The sequence below is a fragment of the Lolium perenne genome, chromosome 4 (genome assembly GCF_019359855.2).
Source record: "Lolium perenne isolate Kyuss_39 chromosome 4, Kyuss_2.0, whole genome shotgun sequence".
NCBI classification, from domain to species: domain Eukaryota; kingdom Viridiplantae; phylum Streptophyta; class Magnoliopsida; order Poales; family Poaceae; genus Lolium; species Lolium perenne.
Window position 1 is genome coordinate 376,446,293 of NC_067247.2, and position 19,710 is coordinate 376,466,002.

A 19,710-nucleotide genomic window follows, 5' to 3' on the forward strand; every position below is an offset into this window, starting at 1 on the left:
ACAAAAGTTCACAACGAAGGTTGGTAAAATTAATTACTAGACATGGCACCAAAAATTCACTACTAGATTTTATTGAATCAATTTAACAAATATACTTAAAATTGATTATTTTCTGAGATGGTAATATTATTGACTGTCAATCTTCTTACAGGATGCCAATGGCACCAATTTGAGACAAAAGCATCACGAAGAAACAGGAAAGCATAATTATGTGTCAGCAACAAGCAGCCAGAGCAGCTCAGCTGCACCAGCGGAAAAATACATGCAAAGAAAATCATCAAGTTATGAGGTAAGTAACAAATCTTACACAAGCAAAGTACAAAATCAAAAACATTTTTAGGATAAATACTGACAATTATTTATCCATTTCTCAGGGTTTATTCAAAGAAATCGACGACGATGATATGTGCAGCGACAACAACGACAACAACCACACACAGATCAAGCTAGTAGACAAGCACGACACCTCCCAACAACAATCTCAACAAAACAAAGAAGACATCAAGAAGGCATGTAGATTACAGTTAATCAACAATTCTCGCAATGACCAGAAAAGTATCTGTGATTAAAAAATAGCCTGACAAAAATAATTTAAATCCAATTTACAGGAGGTCTACAGCAACCAGGCAAGAATGAAACAACATACAAGACCAAGCAGCAGCTATGGTATACCAGACAAACAGAATGACAGGAAAACACACAAGCAACCAATACCAGAAAAAATTATCAAGGTACAATTCAAGAATTTATACAAGATAAATGATGATTATGCATTATGGTGAAACATCAGTAAACCAGGAATCTAACACAAAGTTTACTTGGTTTACTTATTTGCAGGAAATGAAGTTTGCCACAGCCAACACCAACTCCAGTGATAGCACAACAAGCAATGCAAAGGTAGTAACTACATGTATGTATTTATAATTACAAATTACATTTAAAATAATGCATTAAAAAAATTTGTATACCTTTAATTTACAGGAAACATATGAAGCATACACATGTACAGAAACATCGGGAAACAAAATCATCGATCAGCAGGTACGTACTTTTGATTTCAAAAACAGTACACACTTTGTTATATATGGAAATAAACATTAAAATATCTAAACATCTGGAACACCATCTTACAAAAACTGATGCACAATATGAATGTTATGAATTCAGGAATACAGAGAAATGGGAAGTACAGACGAAGAAACAAGTGCCTCAAAGGAAACAAATAAAAAAGAAGCTTATTCATCATCGCAGAAACACAAAGACACGGGAGAATCAAACTCGCCCTCGGAGGAACAAGCTACCAAACAAGAAACAAAAGAAGAAGCGAAGGATGATGATCCGAGAAATAAATCCACATCCTCCAACAAAGATGGAAGAGGAAATGGACAAGATGTTCAGCACAGATGACTACCCAGCAGTTGAAGAGATTATCAGTGCAGCTATACCAAAGGAAGGTGCCCGTTTCAAAACAAGAGACGATGCATTCTATAGATACGCTCTGTATGCAAGAAAGGAAGGATTTGCAGTGAAGAAGTTCAGCAGCAAGAGATCAGGAAAAAACGGAGAAATTTACATGCAAACGTTTGCATGTAACAAGGAAGGATGCACAAACACAGATGCCGAACCATCGTCGCACAGGAGAACAAACATACTACTGAAGACTGGCTGTAAAGCACAGATAATTGTAAGAGAATTTGATGGATACTGGTACATCAAGAAGGTTCACTTAGAACACAACCACCCGCTGGAACCAACAGACTATCTCATTAGGTTTGCACACTGTCACAAAAGGATGACTGATCTCGACAGGAGATTAATTCATCTACTACAGATGGGACGTTCGCCACCAAGGAAGATGATGTTAATCTTCCGGTCGATCAGAGGAAATTCCGTGGAATACCCTTCGATGTTGTTGATCTAAGCAACATAAAGAGTCAACAACAACAAATAGAGAAGGACCATGACATCCAAGTGCAGAACGCTTCAAGACACTCCGAAAACAATGCACTGGCTTCTATCATGCCATGGAAATAGACAGCGAAAAAAGAGTTCGGAGCCTGTTTTGGATGGACGCAATGTGCGTAATGAACTACAAGCTGTTCGGTGACTACATATCTTTCGACACAACTTTCAGCACAAATAAGTATGGCTTACCATTTGTTCCTATAGTTGGGGTGAACAATCACGGCTCCACAAGATCTTGTTTGCCGTTGCTCGCTAAAGGATCAAACAACGAGATACATTTATATGGGTCTGGAAACATTTGTTCAGAGCCATGGGTGGAAAAGAACCAAAGACAATAATAACAGACCAGAACAAGGCAATGAAGAAAGCAATAAAAACAGTTCTAAAGTCCACAACACACAGGAACTGCTACTACCACATCGTGACCAAGATGAGCCAGAAAGAGAGCACCTTCTTTGCAAAAAACACAGGACTGTCGGAAATGCTAATGTACATTGCAAAGAACGCATTCACACCAGCTGAGTTCGAAATGGGATGGAATAAAGTGATAGAGGATTACAATGCTAGCGGAGAAGAACACCTAAGCAAGTTATTCAGGATAAGACACAGGTGGGTACCAGCATACTTCATGGATAAATTTTACCCATTCTCATCAAGCACAGGAAGGAGCGAGAGCACAAATAACATGTGGAAATGCTATAGCCAGCACACAGACACGATAACAATCTTCCTTGAACAATATGAGGTCATACAAGACAAGTGCTTATCTGCCCTGGACAAGAAGAAGCTCACATCAACACTGAAAACAGCAAAATTAGTAACAAGACATCCGTTTGAGAAGCAAGCTCTTGAACAATTCACAAATGACATATTCGAGAAGTTCCAGATTGAGATCACAAACAACACGGCATTCAAGGTAGATGGATCACTTGAACCTGGTCGCCACCTGCGGCTGAAAAGAATAGTGAAATTCTACAACCACATGGAATTCAAAAGGGAGTTGTTTGACGTCACATTTGACGATGAAAAAAAAACTTCATGTGTTCCTGCAAAAAGATGCAGAGGGATGGTATACATTGCTGCCATGTAATAAAAGCAATGGTTCACATGGAGATCAATGATTTGCCAGAGAGTTTTGTGATTAAAAGATGGAGAAAAGACATAGACATGGAACTCGCAACATTAGGAAATGTCGCAGATGCTTCTTGCGGAGACGAAACACTAAAGTTTGCCGGTGTGATGAGCCATATGGCAGAACTTTGCAACAAAGCGTGCCCAAATGACAAAGCATACAATGTCATGATTCAGTGTATGCGTGATATGGAAACAAAAGTGCTGGCAGCAATAAGAGAAGATGAAGGAGCTAAAAAACTTCACGACGAAGAAACAGGTAGCAACGAAACATTGCGTGACCCACCAATGTCCGACAGAAGAGGAACAAAAAGAGGGGACAGAATGATGCCAGGTTCAGAAAAAAGACAGAAAACTAGACAAATAAAATGCGGACACTGCAAGAAATCAGGTCACAACAAAACAGGATGTGGAGAACTGAAAGCAAAAATTGCAGCAGAGGCAGCACAGGCAGCAGCACAAGCAGCAGCAGCAGCAGAAACAGCAGCATCACAGGAAAGATATACAAGCAATACAGCACAGAATCAATCAAGCAACAGACACACAAATAACGATAGTAACACAACAGAGAGAACAACACAACCAGGAAACACTTACGGTATGTACTACCACAACGGAAGAATAAGATGCGACATGGAATATCTAGTATTTGGTACAAAAAACACATTAACAAGGTAAGTGTGCCCATGAAGTTTCTTTGTCAGTGATGAAAACCTACTGATGCAAATAATCTGCTTTTTCCTACAAATTAACATAAATTTAACATATATTTATTTGCAGACGTCGACGATGAACAAAGGATATCAAAAGGAGAGCAACAAAAGTAGGAACCACTCAAGGAGGAAGCCACATGAATATTTAGAATATATGATACAGACAATGGAATGAATATGTAATGTTATTATGTACTTCATTTCCTTATTTTGTACAATCAAGTTCACTTCATTGACTTCACTGGACGAAAAAAGGATAACCATTGTAAAACAGTTCTTACTTTCGAATTCTTCAATCTGTTCGCGAACGAAACTTGCCAGATAATCAGGAGAATCATAAGTGAGCATCATTCCGGTGAAGAACTATCGAAAACTTTCGATGTCAGCCTGAAAAACACGAAACAACACAATGGTTAATGATCTCCAACAAGAATGCATAAGCTCCAAACGAAAAAGTACACAACGACTAAACAAAAAGATGCACAAGTACTAAAAACAACCATTGACATGTACTATTTATACAGCGAACAAGTACTAAAAAACTGCCTTAAATACTATTGAATAAAACTATGTACACAACACATTACCTACCTTGAATACATCTGGGTAAAAATTAGCCTTGAATATCCAAATAAACCTCATTGCATAGATACCACAGTCACGCCTCGCGCTTGTCCTAATGGTCAAAAAGAAAGAAACAATTAAATCCAAACACAGTAAACAAAATAAAATCATAGTTCACATTAAGAAAAGATGATTACTCTGAACAAGAAGGGGTGCCGCAAACTTTTATCTTGAACGATGAGATATTTAATCTCTCGACACCATGAAGATAACTGTAAAGTTTCTTAAATGATTTGACCTGAAAGAATAAAAAATAAAAGTTATTGTTGTCATGTGTAAATAATTATTTAATTAGCTAGATTACAACGAAAACCATACAATTCTTTGAGTAGAAGCCATCTGAGCTTCAGTCAACTCCAGCGAGCTAGACACTCTAAATTTCCTGAAATGGAAGTCGACAAAGATAACCCACCAATGGCTGTAATCGCAACAAGTAATGTAGACCTGTTTGAAATTAAACAATCACACGAGAAATAAGAAAGCATCCACGATACTTGTAGTAGAAAAAATATAAGCGCCAAACAAAACATGACAAACATGCCTCTTCCCTATCCAAACTATAGTACTTCAGATCATGTTCAGCAAAGCTTGCAGCAAGATGAATAGGGTCAGCCTCATCCACATCAAGAATATGCTGGAAAAAACAACAAGAAGATGTTTAAAAAACTAAATGCTAAAAACATTTAGTTAAAAAATAAATAAATCTAAAACATATACACATGACGTACCGCCAAAGAGCTCGGAATAAATAAGAAATCAAGACCATCATCAACGCACTTAAGAAAAACATCCATAACAGAAGGATCCATGAAACCACCACCCTTCATAGCAAGGTAGAAACTATACCAGCTGACAGACTTACCACCAACTTCAAGTATTTTCTCGGAACTGTAATTGTTAAAAACAACAAGAATAAACATCCGTATATACAAAAATAGATGAAAAATAGATGGAAAATTGAATTACAATGGTTACCCTTCAATGTAATTCCTAGGAGCCTCAAGTACATCAGCAAACAACATTCTATGCAAAGCAGTTACAGGGACTTCCTCTTCCCCAGATAGCTCCTTAAGCTCAAGACAATCATCAGAATCGCCGTCTGCATATGAATCATACTCCTGAGCCACAGAACTACCTCCAACAACATTTGCAGTTTCAGGCTCCTTTCCCTTGCATGTACATGGCCCCGAACGCTCAAGTCAACAATCCTCAAGACAATAATCAGAATCAGTGTCTGCATTGCCATCACCCTTCTGTGCCACAGAACTACCTCCAACAACATTTTCAGTTTCAGGCTCCTTTCTCTTGCAAGCACATGGCTGCTTCTTCAACTCAATTGACAAAAGAGAAACCATATCACGCATCTGATCAGCAAGACCACGTCCCGTTCTTATCATCGACGAAATGAAGATAGTCTTCCACATTTCTTTCAGCTTAGAACGTAACTGTAAATAAAAAACACAATTAAGAATGCAATTTACAATAACACAATAATTAAAAATCAAAAAACATAATAAAAAACCTTACATCATTATGCATTTCACCAGGAAACATATCTGAGATGTGACGATCGACTGCTTCACGAAGATGGTCAGGAATACCAGAACGAGAGTAAAAACCTGGATCTGCCATCTTTTCCAACCTGAACAAGCACTGGAGAACACTAAAATTAGTTCAGGTACAATGTGTGCAGCTTATCACTTTCGAAACTAGAAAAAACAGGACAACAAAAAAAGATTACAACAGAAACCACCTTTGTCGTCGCAATTGCATATCTTCACTACACGTCTAAATACATCGACAACCAAACAAGGAAACCAAAAGAAAGCAACATAATTTACACGCATGCACTGGCGAGGACGTGTAACAGAACAGCACCTTTGCTGCCGCTAAACTCTACAACAAATAGGTGCACAAGTACAAGAGATATAGATGCACAAGTACAAGAGATATAGGTGCACAAGTACAAGAGATATAGGTACACAAGTACAAGAGATATACGTGCACAAGTACAAGAGATATAGGTGCACAAGTACAACAGATATACGTGCACAAGTACAAGAGATATATGTGCACAAGTACAAGAGATATACGTGCACAAGTACGATAGACTAAGCTACGCAAGTACAGAACAAATTGTCACACGAGTACCAAGGTCAAACACGAACAAGTACAAGACACAAAGGACAGCAAGTACCAGATAGAAACGGGTGGACAGAAGTACAAAACTATCTTATGAACAACCACTGGACAAACCCTAGAAATAGTTCAGGTACGATGTGTAATAAAACTAGACCAAACAGTACAACAAAATACACAGATAGAAACCACAAGAACCACCAGAATCGTCGAATCTGCATGTCAACACGACACGGGAAACTCAGCGGCTCATCCAGAGCGGGTAAATCGACAAGAAAAAAGACCAAGAAACCCTAAATAGTGAAACTCAGCAGCTCATCCAGATGCATGTAACCACGAAATGTGGAATTATACGGATACTCCGACAAAGGCAAACCCTAACTGGTGTTACTCAGAAAGTGTATAACCAAGAAGAGGCGGAAGAAATCGATGAAAAAAGAACGACTTTACTGAGAGAAAATGCATCTGCATCCGCCTTCCGCATATTTTCCATTTGAAAGTGCTACCTCCCTCCCATTAATTCCCCAGAAAACTCACAGCCCGGAAATACAAAGGGAAAATACTGATTCGATCTAATCGAATCAAAGGGAAAAACCAAGATCTTAGAAACCCTAAGCAGGCAGAAAAACGCGACAGCGCTTACCACTGGAGCAGGAAAAACGTCCGCCGACGATGAGTTGCGAGAGGTTCTCGACAGCAACGGAGGAGAAGGGAAAATAGCAGCGCCGCCGACGAGACGACCAGCCGAAGGAACCAGAACCCACGACCAGCCCAGACGACAGAAGAAGAATAAGGGAAAAAACGGAGATAAAGGCAGACGCGAAACGGGTCCCTGTAAACCCGTTAAGTGAGAAGCGGACCCGTTACGAGAAGTGGACGGTTCGCAAAATCACCAGAAAGCAACACGTGTCGAGCGCGGAGGAAGTCCACCGGCAAATTCCGCGCCCCACGTTCAACCACGTGTCGCGCGCGGAGAAAGTCTCTTCCCTTCTCAGAGGTCGGCCTTTTTCTAGAGTTTTCGACGAAAGATGTGAGAGAATCAGACCTATTTAAATAGCACGCCCTGTCAATCATGCTACCAGCGATGTGATCGATTCCTCCGAAGCGGAGAGAAAACGAGATCACGTGAACTGAATAAAGGAATTTGGCCGCGCTAGTCGACCGACCAAAACTATCAATCCTTCAGCAAAGCGAACAGGGGTTACCGAACTAAACATCCAATAATCCTACCTCGAAAGTTTGGATAAATTCCCACGGGTTTATATACCCAGCTCCCACCAATAATAGCACCAGGAGCCTGAACCTGCGGAAACACAGCCCGGAACCAAGGAACTGGCGGAACAAAAGTTGGGCCGCGAACAGAGGCTTAATCCTTCAGCGAAGTGGATGGCGCGCGGGCGCGAGGGAGGAGGACGACCCATAGAAGCGGGTCGGCTTGGAACGGAACAGAAACGGCAAATTTCCCGAAATTACCAAAAAGCCATGAAGCAGGAGAGCCCGATCACCAAGGCGTGGCGCGAATTCGCCATGGCTGATCCAGAGAAGTGCGACCAGGAGTGGGCTGCATACCTCGCGCTCGTGAATAGGAAGGAGACCGCGTCAGGTTCCTCTTCGACGAGCTCGACCTCTTTGGGCAACATGGACGTATAGGTATACTGCTTCTTCGAACCTGAGCTTACGGCCCTGTCTTCGGCTCTAACATCCGCGTTGGACCTCTCGTATGCTCGATCAACAGCGGTGTGAACTCACTTACAAGTGGCGCCATCTCCACATCCAGCTCGGCTGCGACCCCTGTGCGTGCGGTGACATCTACTCCAGCGTCCACCCTGGCATTGCCAGCTACTGCGTTGGCTGCGACCTACCATGTAGGCGACGTCAACATTAACAAGTGCACTGACATCAAGCTTCCACCATGGCCACCACCAAGCAACACAGTTGAGTGCACCAGCGAGAGAATGGGGATAAGGTTCAGCTGCTTGAGCTCACAGGGTGCAGAGTTAACCATATTCTGTTTTGCAGTCTGTAGAGATTCCAAACTGCACAGTACATTGGATATTATGCCGATATCAGGGTATTGGGAAGTCTTGAAAATAGTGAAGCTTAACTGGAGTGCAACTCAGCTGAAGCTAACAATGTTCAAGTGTCTGAGTAATCTGGAATTTTCTCTTGGAAGTATCAATTGGGCCACACCACAATGGGGTATACTTGTCTCTCCAAAGACATGGGTGCTCATGACCTGCCATATTCCAACGGTGCATTTTCAGTTACCAATTACAGTGCAAATGTATACCAGTTCCTGTGTGGTGAGGAAGTGTCCCAGCGCCAATATATTCCTTGCCATCCTCAATGGAAAAGCTGCAGTACAACAATATTGTGCCTGCCTGATTGTCCTAACTGATGTTGTGTGCAAAGGATGGATTCATCTTGTAATTCTGCAAGGTAATACTCAGTACTCTGAATTGATGTCGTGCTGATCAGTGTGCCACTATTGCAGTCTGGATTGGGGTTTCATGCTACTGGGAATATAATATTCTTTTGTTCTACGTTGTTACAATGGAAAATTCCTTGGATAGTGCAGTTTTTGTTACAGTATTGCAGCGTTGTACTTGAATCTCTACACAGTTGTGAGAATTTTCAGTGGACAGTTGCTTGGTTTCTGAGTTATCATTTCCCTCTAACCACTATTCTGACTCAATCAGCTTGTGTCATGTTGTTTTTTTTGATTGTTTGAAAGTAGCTTATCACATGTACCACGCGATACTTATGTCATGTTGTTGATCCAACACAACTGTCATGCCATATGTGAAGAACCATGGCTCATAGTTAAGATGGTGCTCGTGGACCCATGTCTCCTTGTCTTGTTCCTGATCTAGTTTACAAGTGGCTGATGCTTGAAAGCACAACTGAGAATATAGTCCTGTAATTCTTACATGGGTCACTGGAAATAGTTTGCTCACGAAAATGTAATTGCATCAGGAATCAGCTCCCAATTGCCATGTTTGCTTTTATAACGTACGTTCTTTATCATGCTGTCCATATGCAACACCATTATCTTAGGAATCTTGGAGTTCTGAGACATATTACCCGGTGTGATTTAGAGCTTCTTAAGTGGCAGATTGCATGGTTACTTCACTGGGAGTGCTCTGGCCTTGCTCATATGAGTTTCAAGGAAATTTTGCTTACTATAGAGTCTGAGATCTTTCAAGCCAACCTAATGGGTCTCTGTTATTGGGTTGATGGTGTTACTACTTCGTCCTTGTTTTCTGCAAGATTCAGGCCTACAAAGTCGTATTTTCTTCATGAGGACATGCAGCTCAATAACAATAAGGCACCATTCCAAAATTTGATTCTAGCATTCCATGAGGTCCCTGATGAGGTTGGTGTTGAACTTTGCAATCAACTTGGCACCACTATCAAGCATATATGGTCAAGTCAGTTCTTGGAATACCTCACGGGCAGTGAACATGGAAGTACATTCCAGGAGCCCTCCCTTGCTCTACTCACAGTGTCGCTACATACTAAGTACATACAGTTGTTTTGGGATCCTAGTATCTGGGGAATTCTCGGCTTCGGCGACAGGGATTGTGCACAAGTTGAAACTACATGTGGGAGAAATGGCACGTCCGCATTACCCTATGTCGACCAAGCTGGTGTGAACAATGTATATTACCTCGACATGCCTTACTACTTCGAACGTGTCTACGCTGACCAAGACTGCTACATAATCCTCAGTGAAGTCCAGACCGAAAATGGCTACATCAGCACCCAGCTACTACTTTGCCCAAGCCTACGCCACTACACGAGTAAACTCACAGATTCTCATGTACCATGGGATCCTGGTGGTTCGACATGGTATCTTCTTGAGGTCAAGCCAAAATTTAAGGGAGAGGGATTGTCAGCGACCTCCGTTGCTCCACTCTTGGGCTGGCCTAGGTGCTACAGCTCTTGGGCCTGTCCTGCCAGAAGACACCAACAGCAACTATTTATGCGAAGGAGACGGACAGAAGCGGGTCGGCTTGGAACTGAACGGACTGGACGGCGGCTTCGGCCGAGGCCTGGCTTGGCCTGCGTGTGTTGCTTGTCCCTTTCTTCCTCCTTAGATTCTCCATTGTCGCTTCAATTCAAGATTGTAAGGGCATACCCAATGCACTGCCCTAGAGGTAGTGTTTCACACCTTTAGCTAGGTTTGGGTGGTCCAAAATAGGTTCGGAGGAGGAGGCAGCCTCCTCTTCAAGAAGTGATATCTTAAGCCTTAAAAACATGCTTTTTGGAGAGAGAAGAGATACATAGTGTCATATTTGTGGGTCTCCTTCTTTTTTTTTCTGACTAAAGTTGTAACTTTCATTTTTTTTTTGAAATGGGGGAAATATCGCCCCAGCTTCTGCATCCAAAGGATGCACACGGCTTTTTTTATTAGATTATTCACAACACCTTACAAGAGCAATACAAAAGATCAAAATCGAAGCCACCTCACTAAACCTACAGAGGGATGAAGGGGGTGACAATTCACCAACTCACATCAACCAAAAACCAAATGCCTTCCCAGGCCGCCCAATAGCAGATGAGAAGCACATCCAGTCAAGCAGACTCTCAGCATACGCCAACGCACACGCCGTAGAAGTTGCTACCGCCGTCTTCCTCGACTCAATCTTCAAGAGAGAACATCGCATTGACCATGCCAGGCCTGCCATCGATGCCGCCACGGCGCCAGACGACTCCACCATCTTGCGCGTGTCCATCACACCGCATCCGTCCCGAGACACCACTGCACCATGCCATGGCGACTCGACGACGCCGACACAGCAAAAGCACACCGCTCCACCTCAGCACCACCGCCATCCGTTGTCTGCTCCAAAAACGATACCCCCAACAGGGAGAACGGCGTTGCGCGCCGCCATCGTTCGATCCGGGAGACCCGAGTCTGGGGTTTCCCCCGGAGCAGCCCAGACGAATGTAGCTGCAGGAACAATGCCTTCAACAAGGATGCGACGAACAGGCGCCGCCATCGTCCGCCATGACTGCAGTCAAGAACGGTTTTCACCGGCAGCCACGTCGCCGTCTGGGACAAACGCAGCTGCAGGAACAATGCCTTCAACAAGGATGCGACGAACAGGCGCCGCCACCGTCCGTCATGACTGCAGTCAAGGCCGGTTTTCACCGGCAGCCACGTCTCGCCATTGGGGACTAGATGACGGATCGCGAAACCCGCCAAAATAGCCACGAAACTGGCCGATCCCCTCCGACGAAAGAGGAAACCGCCACCGCCCAAGCTTCCTCATGCTGCAGATCAGACCCATGAGCACCGCCGACAACCAACAGGGACGCCAGAGATGCAGGTGTACACAGCCCGACCAAGCCCAGATGGGCTCAGATCTGGCCCGCCTACCCGCAGCCATGGCCGTCCGCCGTTGGAGTTCACCGAGGAGCCCTGGCCGCCACCGCCACCTGCAGCAGTGCCGTAGATGGCCGGAGCGGGCGCCGCCGCCACCACACCATGCCGGCGACCGAGGAGATCCGCCGCCGCCACCACGCCAAACGGGCTTTGCCCGGCGGCGCCTCCGGCAGCGGCGGTGGGCAGGGATGAGCTCAGGGGAGGGAGGGAGGACGGCCGCCGGGCTGGGCACCCCGGTGCGGCGCGGTGCGCCGCCGCACGGGGGTGGGAGGGGTTAGGTCGAGGGTCTTCTGAAATTGCTTGATGAGGGGTGGGAGGGTTGTAACTTTCATTGGAGAGATAAAATACACCATGTTGCTTCTGACAACTTTTTTATATAGAGCATCTAGTTGTGTATGCCACCATTGCTCATGCCCTAATCTGAACGAATTGATGAATTAAGCAGCTGTAGTAGTGGGTGCTTACATCACCAACTGTACATGACGTTGGTGTGTGTGTGGCAATTGGTTAACTGATCGGTTGCTAATTGTTACATAGATAGTCTCATAACCTCTATCACGCAATGATGATATTGGTAAGAATCTCAGTTTTTGGGATAAAATGCACATTTCTTCATCTTTTTCTATAAGGTATGTAAATGAGATACATATACAGCCTTATACACAGCTAACTTATTAATTTTTACACATATTGATTTGATTTGAAGGGCAAGTGACTTTCACTCAATGCATGTCAAACCGTGTACATCTCAAATGGTTCAATCCCCAAAAGTTTTTGATAAACAATTACAGTGCCCCGACGTTCAAGTAATTTATCATGAATAATAATTGATTCTGTTAGAATCTCACTTCAATCGTTGGGCATAATGGCAATGCAAATAAGAATTGTTTTAACAAACTCTTTATGCTTTTGCATACATGGAAATCTTCTGTACCGCCCGCTCCAACGCGCGAGGAATTCACTAGTAACAGATCGAACGACTCTTGTGCGGTTGTGCCTTCTCCCTCAGTTCACTCCGATAATGCGGGATCATCGCTCTACCATTGTTTATCAAAACACTAACAAGGTTCAAGTGAAATAAGGAGATCCAAAAGAGGTAAGGAAGACTTATGGGAGTCTAACCCACAAGGACAAATTCTTGGCAAGAAATAAGCAATTGAGCACATGAGCCAATTGTGAGGATGATCCCGAACAATATCACACAATTTATTACCAATTGTACAAGGACAAGAGGTATTTAGGAAATATCCATATGGTAGTTTGTGAGTATGTCCAAGATTATCTTCACAACAAAGAAAGCATATGGTAAAGTGGGATTTGTTTGAGCACACATGTCACATAGGAATAAGATTAACTATAACATCAATCCTATGTGACACAACCTCAAATGTTCACATTTCTAGGCTTGTAAAATGCACAAAGCACAATACTCCCCCATAATGTGATTAAAACATTTTTCGTGCAAGAGGCAAATAAGAACCACGTGAGATAATTAATGGACATTATAGAATTTTGATTCATCATGTCGCACATTTTAAGATTGTGAGATGCACAAAGCATATCACTCCCCCAAAATGGGATAGTCCATTAATTCTCTCACACGAGCCAACAACTAAGATATCAACAAGATGCAATAGGCTCAACAAAGAACAATTGTACATGATGTGCCACCCAACATATATAAGCAAGCAAGCAAGATAAGCAAGTAGGAGGCACAACATACACAACCACATGCAAGGTACAAAACCAACACATGTAAAAGGGGAGCGAGTAACTTTCAATGTAAAGGAGTTGAAGACTTGTTACCGCAAGGAGGAGCATGGGTAAATGATGAACGGAATACAACTTGACTTGAGGAAGTAAGAATGATGAAGATCCCCTAAGTCTTCATGAAATAGTCAAGTCTCCAAGCCCTCCACCATACCTATTGATCAAATTTTGGCTTGTTGGTCCCCAACCAAGTTGGGTCCTAAGAAGTTAGTCACAATAGGCTTGGCAACCCAAATGGTCCTTTTTGAGAAACCACATTGAGTGCCCATATATTTGGCAACCACATTTCCAACCTTATCCTTGCAAAGAGAATAAGCACCATCGATCAAGATAGGGTTGGATGAGTTACCACTAGTGCAAAAGAAGGAGATGTGACCCTTCTCATGGCATATGTAGCATGTTCTTCTCACTTGATTTCTCCACAACGGGAGCCTTGGCTTGATCCTTCTTGGGTAGCGGCCTTTCTTCAAGTTGAGGTAGACCTTGAGCTTGACCTTGAGGAAGACCATGAGCTCCATATTGAGGCCGCTTCCCTTTTTTCTTCTCGCCATGTGGCTTCTTCTTCAAGGGGCACGATCTAACATGATGCCCTTCAATCTTGCACTTGAAGAACACAATCTTGGCGGCGTCCTTCATATGCCCATGGCCCTTCTTCCGCTTGTGCGTGGTGAACTTGTTCTTGTTGTTGGAGTTGAATCCGAGTCCACTCTTGTTATTGGGGGATTGCTTCCCTTCATGATCCTTTACCAAATCCTTCTTCAAAGAAGTGACATGGGCCTTGAGCTCTTTGATTTACCCTACATGGTTAGTAACAACACAAGTACTAGAGGAAGTGGAAGCTTCATTGTTAGAGCAACAAGGCAAGGTATGTAATTCACCACAAGATATAGCAAAAACATGAGTGGGTGAATCAATAGCACTAGCACATGGAATTGTAGAGGAACAAGGCATAGAAGGTAGTTCACCACAAGATAAGTCAATAGCATGAGTGGGCGAACTAAAAGCACTAGCACATGGAAAAATAGCATTTAGAGAGGTAGTGCTAGTACTCACATGAGGCTCACAAGATTTTTCCTTTGACATGATAGCCTCATGAGCTAACTTTAGCAAATCATGAGAGGCTAGAAGATCATCATGGGAGCTAGAAAGCTTTCCATAATTTTCTTCCAATTTCTCATAATTGCTTGTTAGCAAAGCAAGTTGAGCCCTTAGCTCAACATTCTCCTTCAAGATGGATGCTTCACAAGAGGTAGAGTTAGTAGCACAAGCATTATCAATTATAGCACACGGAGAAGGCAACTTAGCAAGCTCTATTAGGTTGAGATCCTTAAATTGCTCATGTGACTCGGTGAGTTTGATGAGCTCACTCTCCATGGTCTTAGAACCATTTTTGAGAAGCTCAAAATTCTCAAGGAGTTTAGCATGAGCAATTACTAGCTCATCATTTTTAATTTGAAAATCATGTACCACCTCTAACGCTCTATCATGAGATTCCTTTACTTTATATAGCTCTAGAGTAAAGGTCTCCTCAAGAGATTCATTGGTGGTTTGTTGTTTTTCAAGAGCTTCACTAAGAGTTGCAATCTCGTTTGCATACTCGCGCTCATGCCCTTCCATTTTTTCAATAAGTTTTTTGCTCTCAATGGCAAAAGCCAATATTTTCATAAAGTTAGAGCGAAGCAAATTTCTTCTTATGAAGAGCATGAAAAACCAACTCACCCATCATTTTTAAGGAAGCAACATTAAGTCCTTCCATATCATCATCCTCATCATCACTAGATAGATAGGGTTCCAAGGAAGGAGATACCTTAGAAGCCTTTGCCATAAGGAAAGTGTAGGAACCGTGCGATGATGAAGAAGATGAACTACTTGAAGCTCCATCCAAGATCTTGTCTTGGGCCATAGTATCTTTGGTTTCCTCTATATTGTTAGTCACACAAATACCAGAGGAAAACAAAGTATTTTCATTATGGCAACAAGACAAGGCAAGCATTGATACGTCTCTGACGTATCGATAATTTCTTATGTTCTATGCCACATTATTGATGATATCTACATGTTTTATGCACACTTTATGTCATATTCGTGCATTTTCTGGAACTAACCTATTAACAAGATGCCGAAGAGCCGATTCTTTGTTTTCTGCTATTTTTGGTTTCAGAAATCCTAGTAACGAAATATTCTCGGAATTGGACGAAATCAACGCCCAGGGTCCTATTTTGCCACGAAGCTTCCAGAAGACCGAAGAGGAGTCGAAGTGGGGCCACGAGGCACCGCCACACTAGGGCGGCGCGGCCCAGGCCCTGGCCGCGCCGACCTGTGGTGTGGGGCCCTCGTGTGGCCCCCCGCGTTGCCCTTCCGCCTACTTAAAGCCTCCGTCGCGAAACCCCCAGTACCGAGAGCCACGATACGGAAAACCTTACTGAGACGCCGCCGCCGCCAATCCCATCTCGCGGGATTCTGGAGATCTCCTCCGGCACCCTGCCGGAGAGGGGATTCATCTCCCGGAGGACTCTTCACCGCCATGGTCGCCTCCGGAGTGATGAGTGAGTAGTTCACCCCTGGACTATGGGTCCATAGCAGTAGCTAGATGGTTGTCTTCTCCTCATTGTGCTTCATTGTCAGATCTTGTGAGCTGCCTAATGATACGTCTCCGACGTATCGATAATTTCTTATGTTCCATGCCACATTATTGATGATATCTACATGTTTTATGCACACTTTATGTCATATTCGTGCATTTTCTGGAACTAACCTATTAACAAGATGCCGAAGAGCCGATTCTTTGTTTTCTGCTGTTTTTGGTTTCAGAAATCCTAGTAACGAAATATTCTCGGAATTGGACGAAATCAACGCCCAGGGTCCTATTTTGCCACGAAGCTTCCAGAAGACCGAAGAGGAGTCGAAGTGGGGCCACGAGGCGCCGCCACCATAGGGCGGCGCGGCCCAGGCCTTGGCCGCGCCGACCTATGGCGTGGGGCCCTCGTGTGGCCCCCCACGTTGCCCTTCCGCCTACTTAAAGCCTCCGTCGCGAAACCCCCAGTACCGAGAGCCACGATACGGAAAACCTTCCAGAGACGCCGCCACCGCCAATCCCATCTCGGGGGATTCTGGAGATCTCCTCCGACACCCTGCCGGAGAGGGGATTCATCTCCCGGAGGACTCTTCACCGCCATGGTCGCCTCCGGAGTGATGAGTGAGTAGTTCACCCCTGGACTATGGGTCCATAGCAGTAGCTAGATGGTTGTCTTCTCCTCATTGTGCTTCATTGTTGGATCTTGTGAGCTGCCTAACATGATCAAGATCATCTATCTGTAATACTATATGTTGTGTTTGTCGGGATCCGATGGATAGAGAATACCATGTTATGTTAATTATCAAGTTATTACCTATGTGTTGTTTATGATCTTGCATGCTCTCCGTTATTAGTAGAGGCTCTGGCCAAGTTTTTGCTCTTAACTCCAAGAGGGAGTATTTATGCTCGATAGTGGGTTCATGCCTCCATTGATACCTGGGACAGTGACAGAAAGTTCTAAGGCTGTGTTGTGCTGTTGCCACTAGGGATAAAACATTGATGCTATGTCTAAGGATGTAGTTGTTGATTACATTACGCACCATACTTAATGCAATTGTCAGTTGTTTTACAACTTAATACTGGAAGGGGTTCGGATGATAACCTGAAGGTGGACTTTTTAGGCATAGATGCAGTTGGATGGCGGTCTATGTACTTTGTCGTAATGCCCAATTAAATCTCACTGTACTTATCATGACATGTACGTGCATTATTATGCCCTCTCTATTTGTCAATTGCCCGACTGTAATTTGTTCACCCAACATGCTTTTATCTTATGGGAGAGACACCTCTAGTGAACTGTGGACCCCGGTCCATTCTTTTATACTGAAATACAAATCTGCTGCAATACTTGTTTTTACTGTTTTCTTGCAAACAATCATCTTCCACACAATACGGTTAATCCTTTGTTACAGCAAGCCGGTGAGATTGACAACCTCACTGTTTCGTTGGGGCAAAGTACTTTGGTTGTGTTGTGCAGGTTCCACGTTGGCGCCGGAATCCCTGGTGTTGCGCCGCACTACATCCCGCCACCATCAACCTTCAACGTGCTTCTTGGCTCCTCCTGGTTCGATAAACCTTGGTTTCTTTCTGAGGGAAAACTTGCTGCTGTGCGCATCATACCTTCCTCTTGGGGTTCCCAATGAACGTGTGAGTTACACGCCATCAAGCTCTTTTTCTGGCGCCGTTGCCGGGGAGATCAAGACACGCTGCAAGGGGAGTCTCCACTTCCCAACCTCTTTACTTTGTTTTTGTCTTGCTTTATTTTATTTACTACTTTGTTTGCTGCATTATATCAAAACACAAAAAAATTAGTTGCTAGCTTTACTTTATTTACTATCTTGTTTGCTATATCAAAAACACAAAAAAATTAGTTTACTTGCATTTATTTTATCTAGTTTGCTTTATTTACTACTGCTAAAATGGCCACCCCTGAAAATACTAAGTTGTGTTACTTCACAACCACAAATAATAATGATTTCCTATGCACACCGATTGCTCCACCTGCTACTACAGCAGAATTCTTTGAAATTAAACCTGCTTTACTGAATCTTGTCATGAGAGAGCAATTTTCTTGTGTTAGTTCTGACGATGCTGCTGCCCATCTCAATAATTTTGTTGAATTGTGTGAAATGCAAAAGTATAAAGATGTAGATGGTGACATTATAAAATTAAAATTGTTTCATTTCTCATTAAGAGGAAGAGCTAAAGATTGGTTGCTATCTCTGCCTAAGAATAGTATTGATTCCTGGACTAAATGCAAGGATGCTTTTATTGGTAGATATTATCCCCCTGCTAAAATTATATCTTTGAGGAGTAGCATAATGAATTTTAAACAATTGGATAATGAACATGTTGCTCAAGCTTGGGAAAGAATGAAATCTTTGGTTAAAAATTGCCCAACCCATGGACTGACTACTTGGATGATCATCCAAACCTTCTATGCAGGACTAAATTTTTCTTCGCGGAATTTATTGGATTCAGCTGCTGGAGGTACCTTTATGTCCATCACTCTTGGTGAAGCAACAAAGCTCCTTGATAATATGATGGTTAATTACTCTGAATGGCACACAGAAAGAGCTCCACAAGGTAAGAAGATAAATTATGTTGAAGAATCCTCTTCCTTGAATGATAAGATTGATGCTATTATGTCTATGCTTGTGAATGATAGGACTAATGTTGATCCTAATAATGTTCCGTTAGCTTCATTGGTTGCCCAAGAAGAACATGTTGATGTAAACTTCATTAAAAATAATAATTTCAACAACAATGCTTATCGGAACAATTCTAGTAATAACTATAGGCCATATCCTTATAATAATGGTAACGGCTATGCTAATTCTTATGGGAGTTCTTACAACAATAATAGGAATACACCCCCTGGACTTGAAGCTATGCTTAAAGAATTTATTAGTACACAAACTGCCTTTAACAAATCTGTTGAGGAAAAGCTCAATAAAATTGATATCCTTGCTTCTAAGGTTGATAGTCTTGCCTCTGATGTTGATCTTTTGAAATCGAAAGTTATGCCTAATAGGGATATTGAAAATAAAATTGTTACTACAGCAAATGCCATCCAAGTTAGAATTAATGAGAATATAAGATTAATGGTTGAACTGCGTGCTAGGTGGGATAGAGAAGAAAATGAAAAACTAGCTAAAGAGAAAAATGTAGCTAAAGTTTGGACTATTACCACTACCAATGCTAATGATTCACATGTTGCTGCACCTCCTACTATTAATGGTAAAATAATTGGTGTTGGCAATGTTTCTACTCCTAGTGTAAAGCGCGCAAAATTACCTGAAACTGCTAAAACTGCTGAAACTGCCTGTGATAAAACTGCTGAAATTTTTTCCAACCTTGGGGATGATAATCCCATTGCTTTAGATTGTAATGATTTAGAT

General features: G+C 42.7%; 1 protein-coding gene and 1 long non-coding RNA gene across 2 annotated transcripts; one reads left to right on the forward strand and one right to left on the reverse strand.

The window, feature by feature from the left end:
* Positions 1-2,275: 2,275 nt before the first annotated feature.
* On the forward strand, positions 2,276-3,055 carry LOC139830327 (protein FAR-RED IMPAIRED RESPONSE 1-like). Its single transcript, XM_071818336.1, has one exon. It carries the CDS (start codon positions 2,276-2,278, stop codon positions 3,053-3,055), a length of 780 nt encoding a protein of 259 aa, XP_071674437.1.
* Positions 3,056-4,399: 1,344 nt separating this feature from the next.
* LOC139830250 (uncharacterized) lies at positions 4,400-5,274 on the reverse strand. Its single transcript, XR_011742242.1, has 4 exons — positions 5,162-5,274; positions 4,752-5,067; positions 4,571-4,671; positions 4,400-4,485 (listed from the first exon to the last, which is right to left on the reverse strand). It is a non-coding gene; the product is annotated as an uncharacterized lncRNA (long non-coding RNA).
* Positions 5,275-19,710: the final 14,436 nt, after the last annotated feature.

Excerpts from the sequence above, each read along its gene's own strand:
- LOC139830327 (XM_071818336.1), top strand. The coding sequence starts at position 2,276 with ATGGGTGGAAAAGAACCAAAGACAATAATAACAGACCAGAACAAGGCA.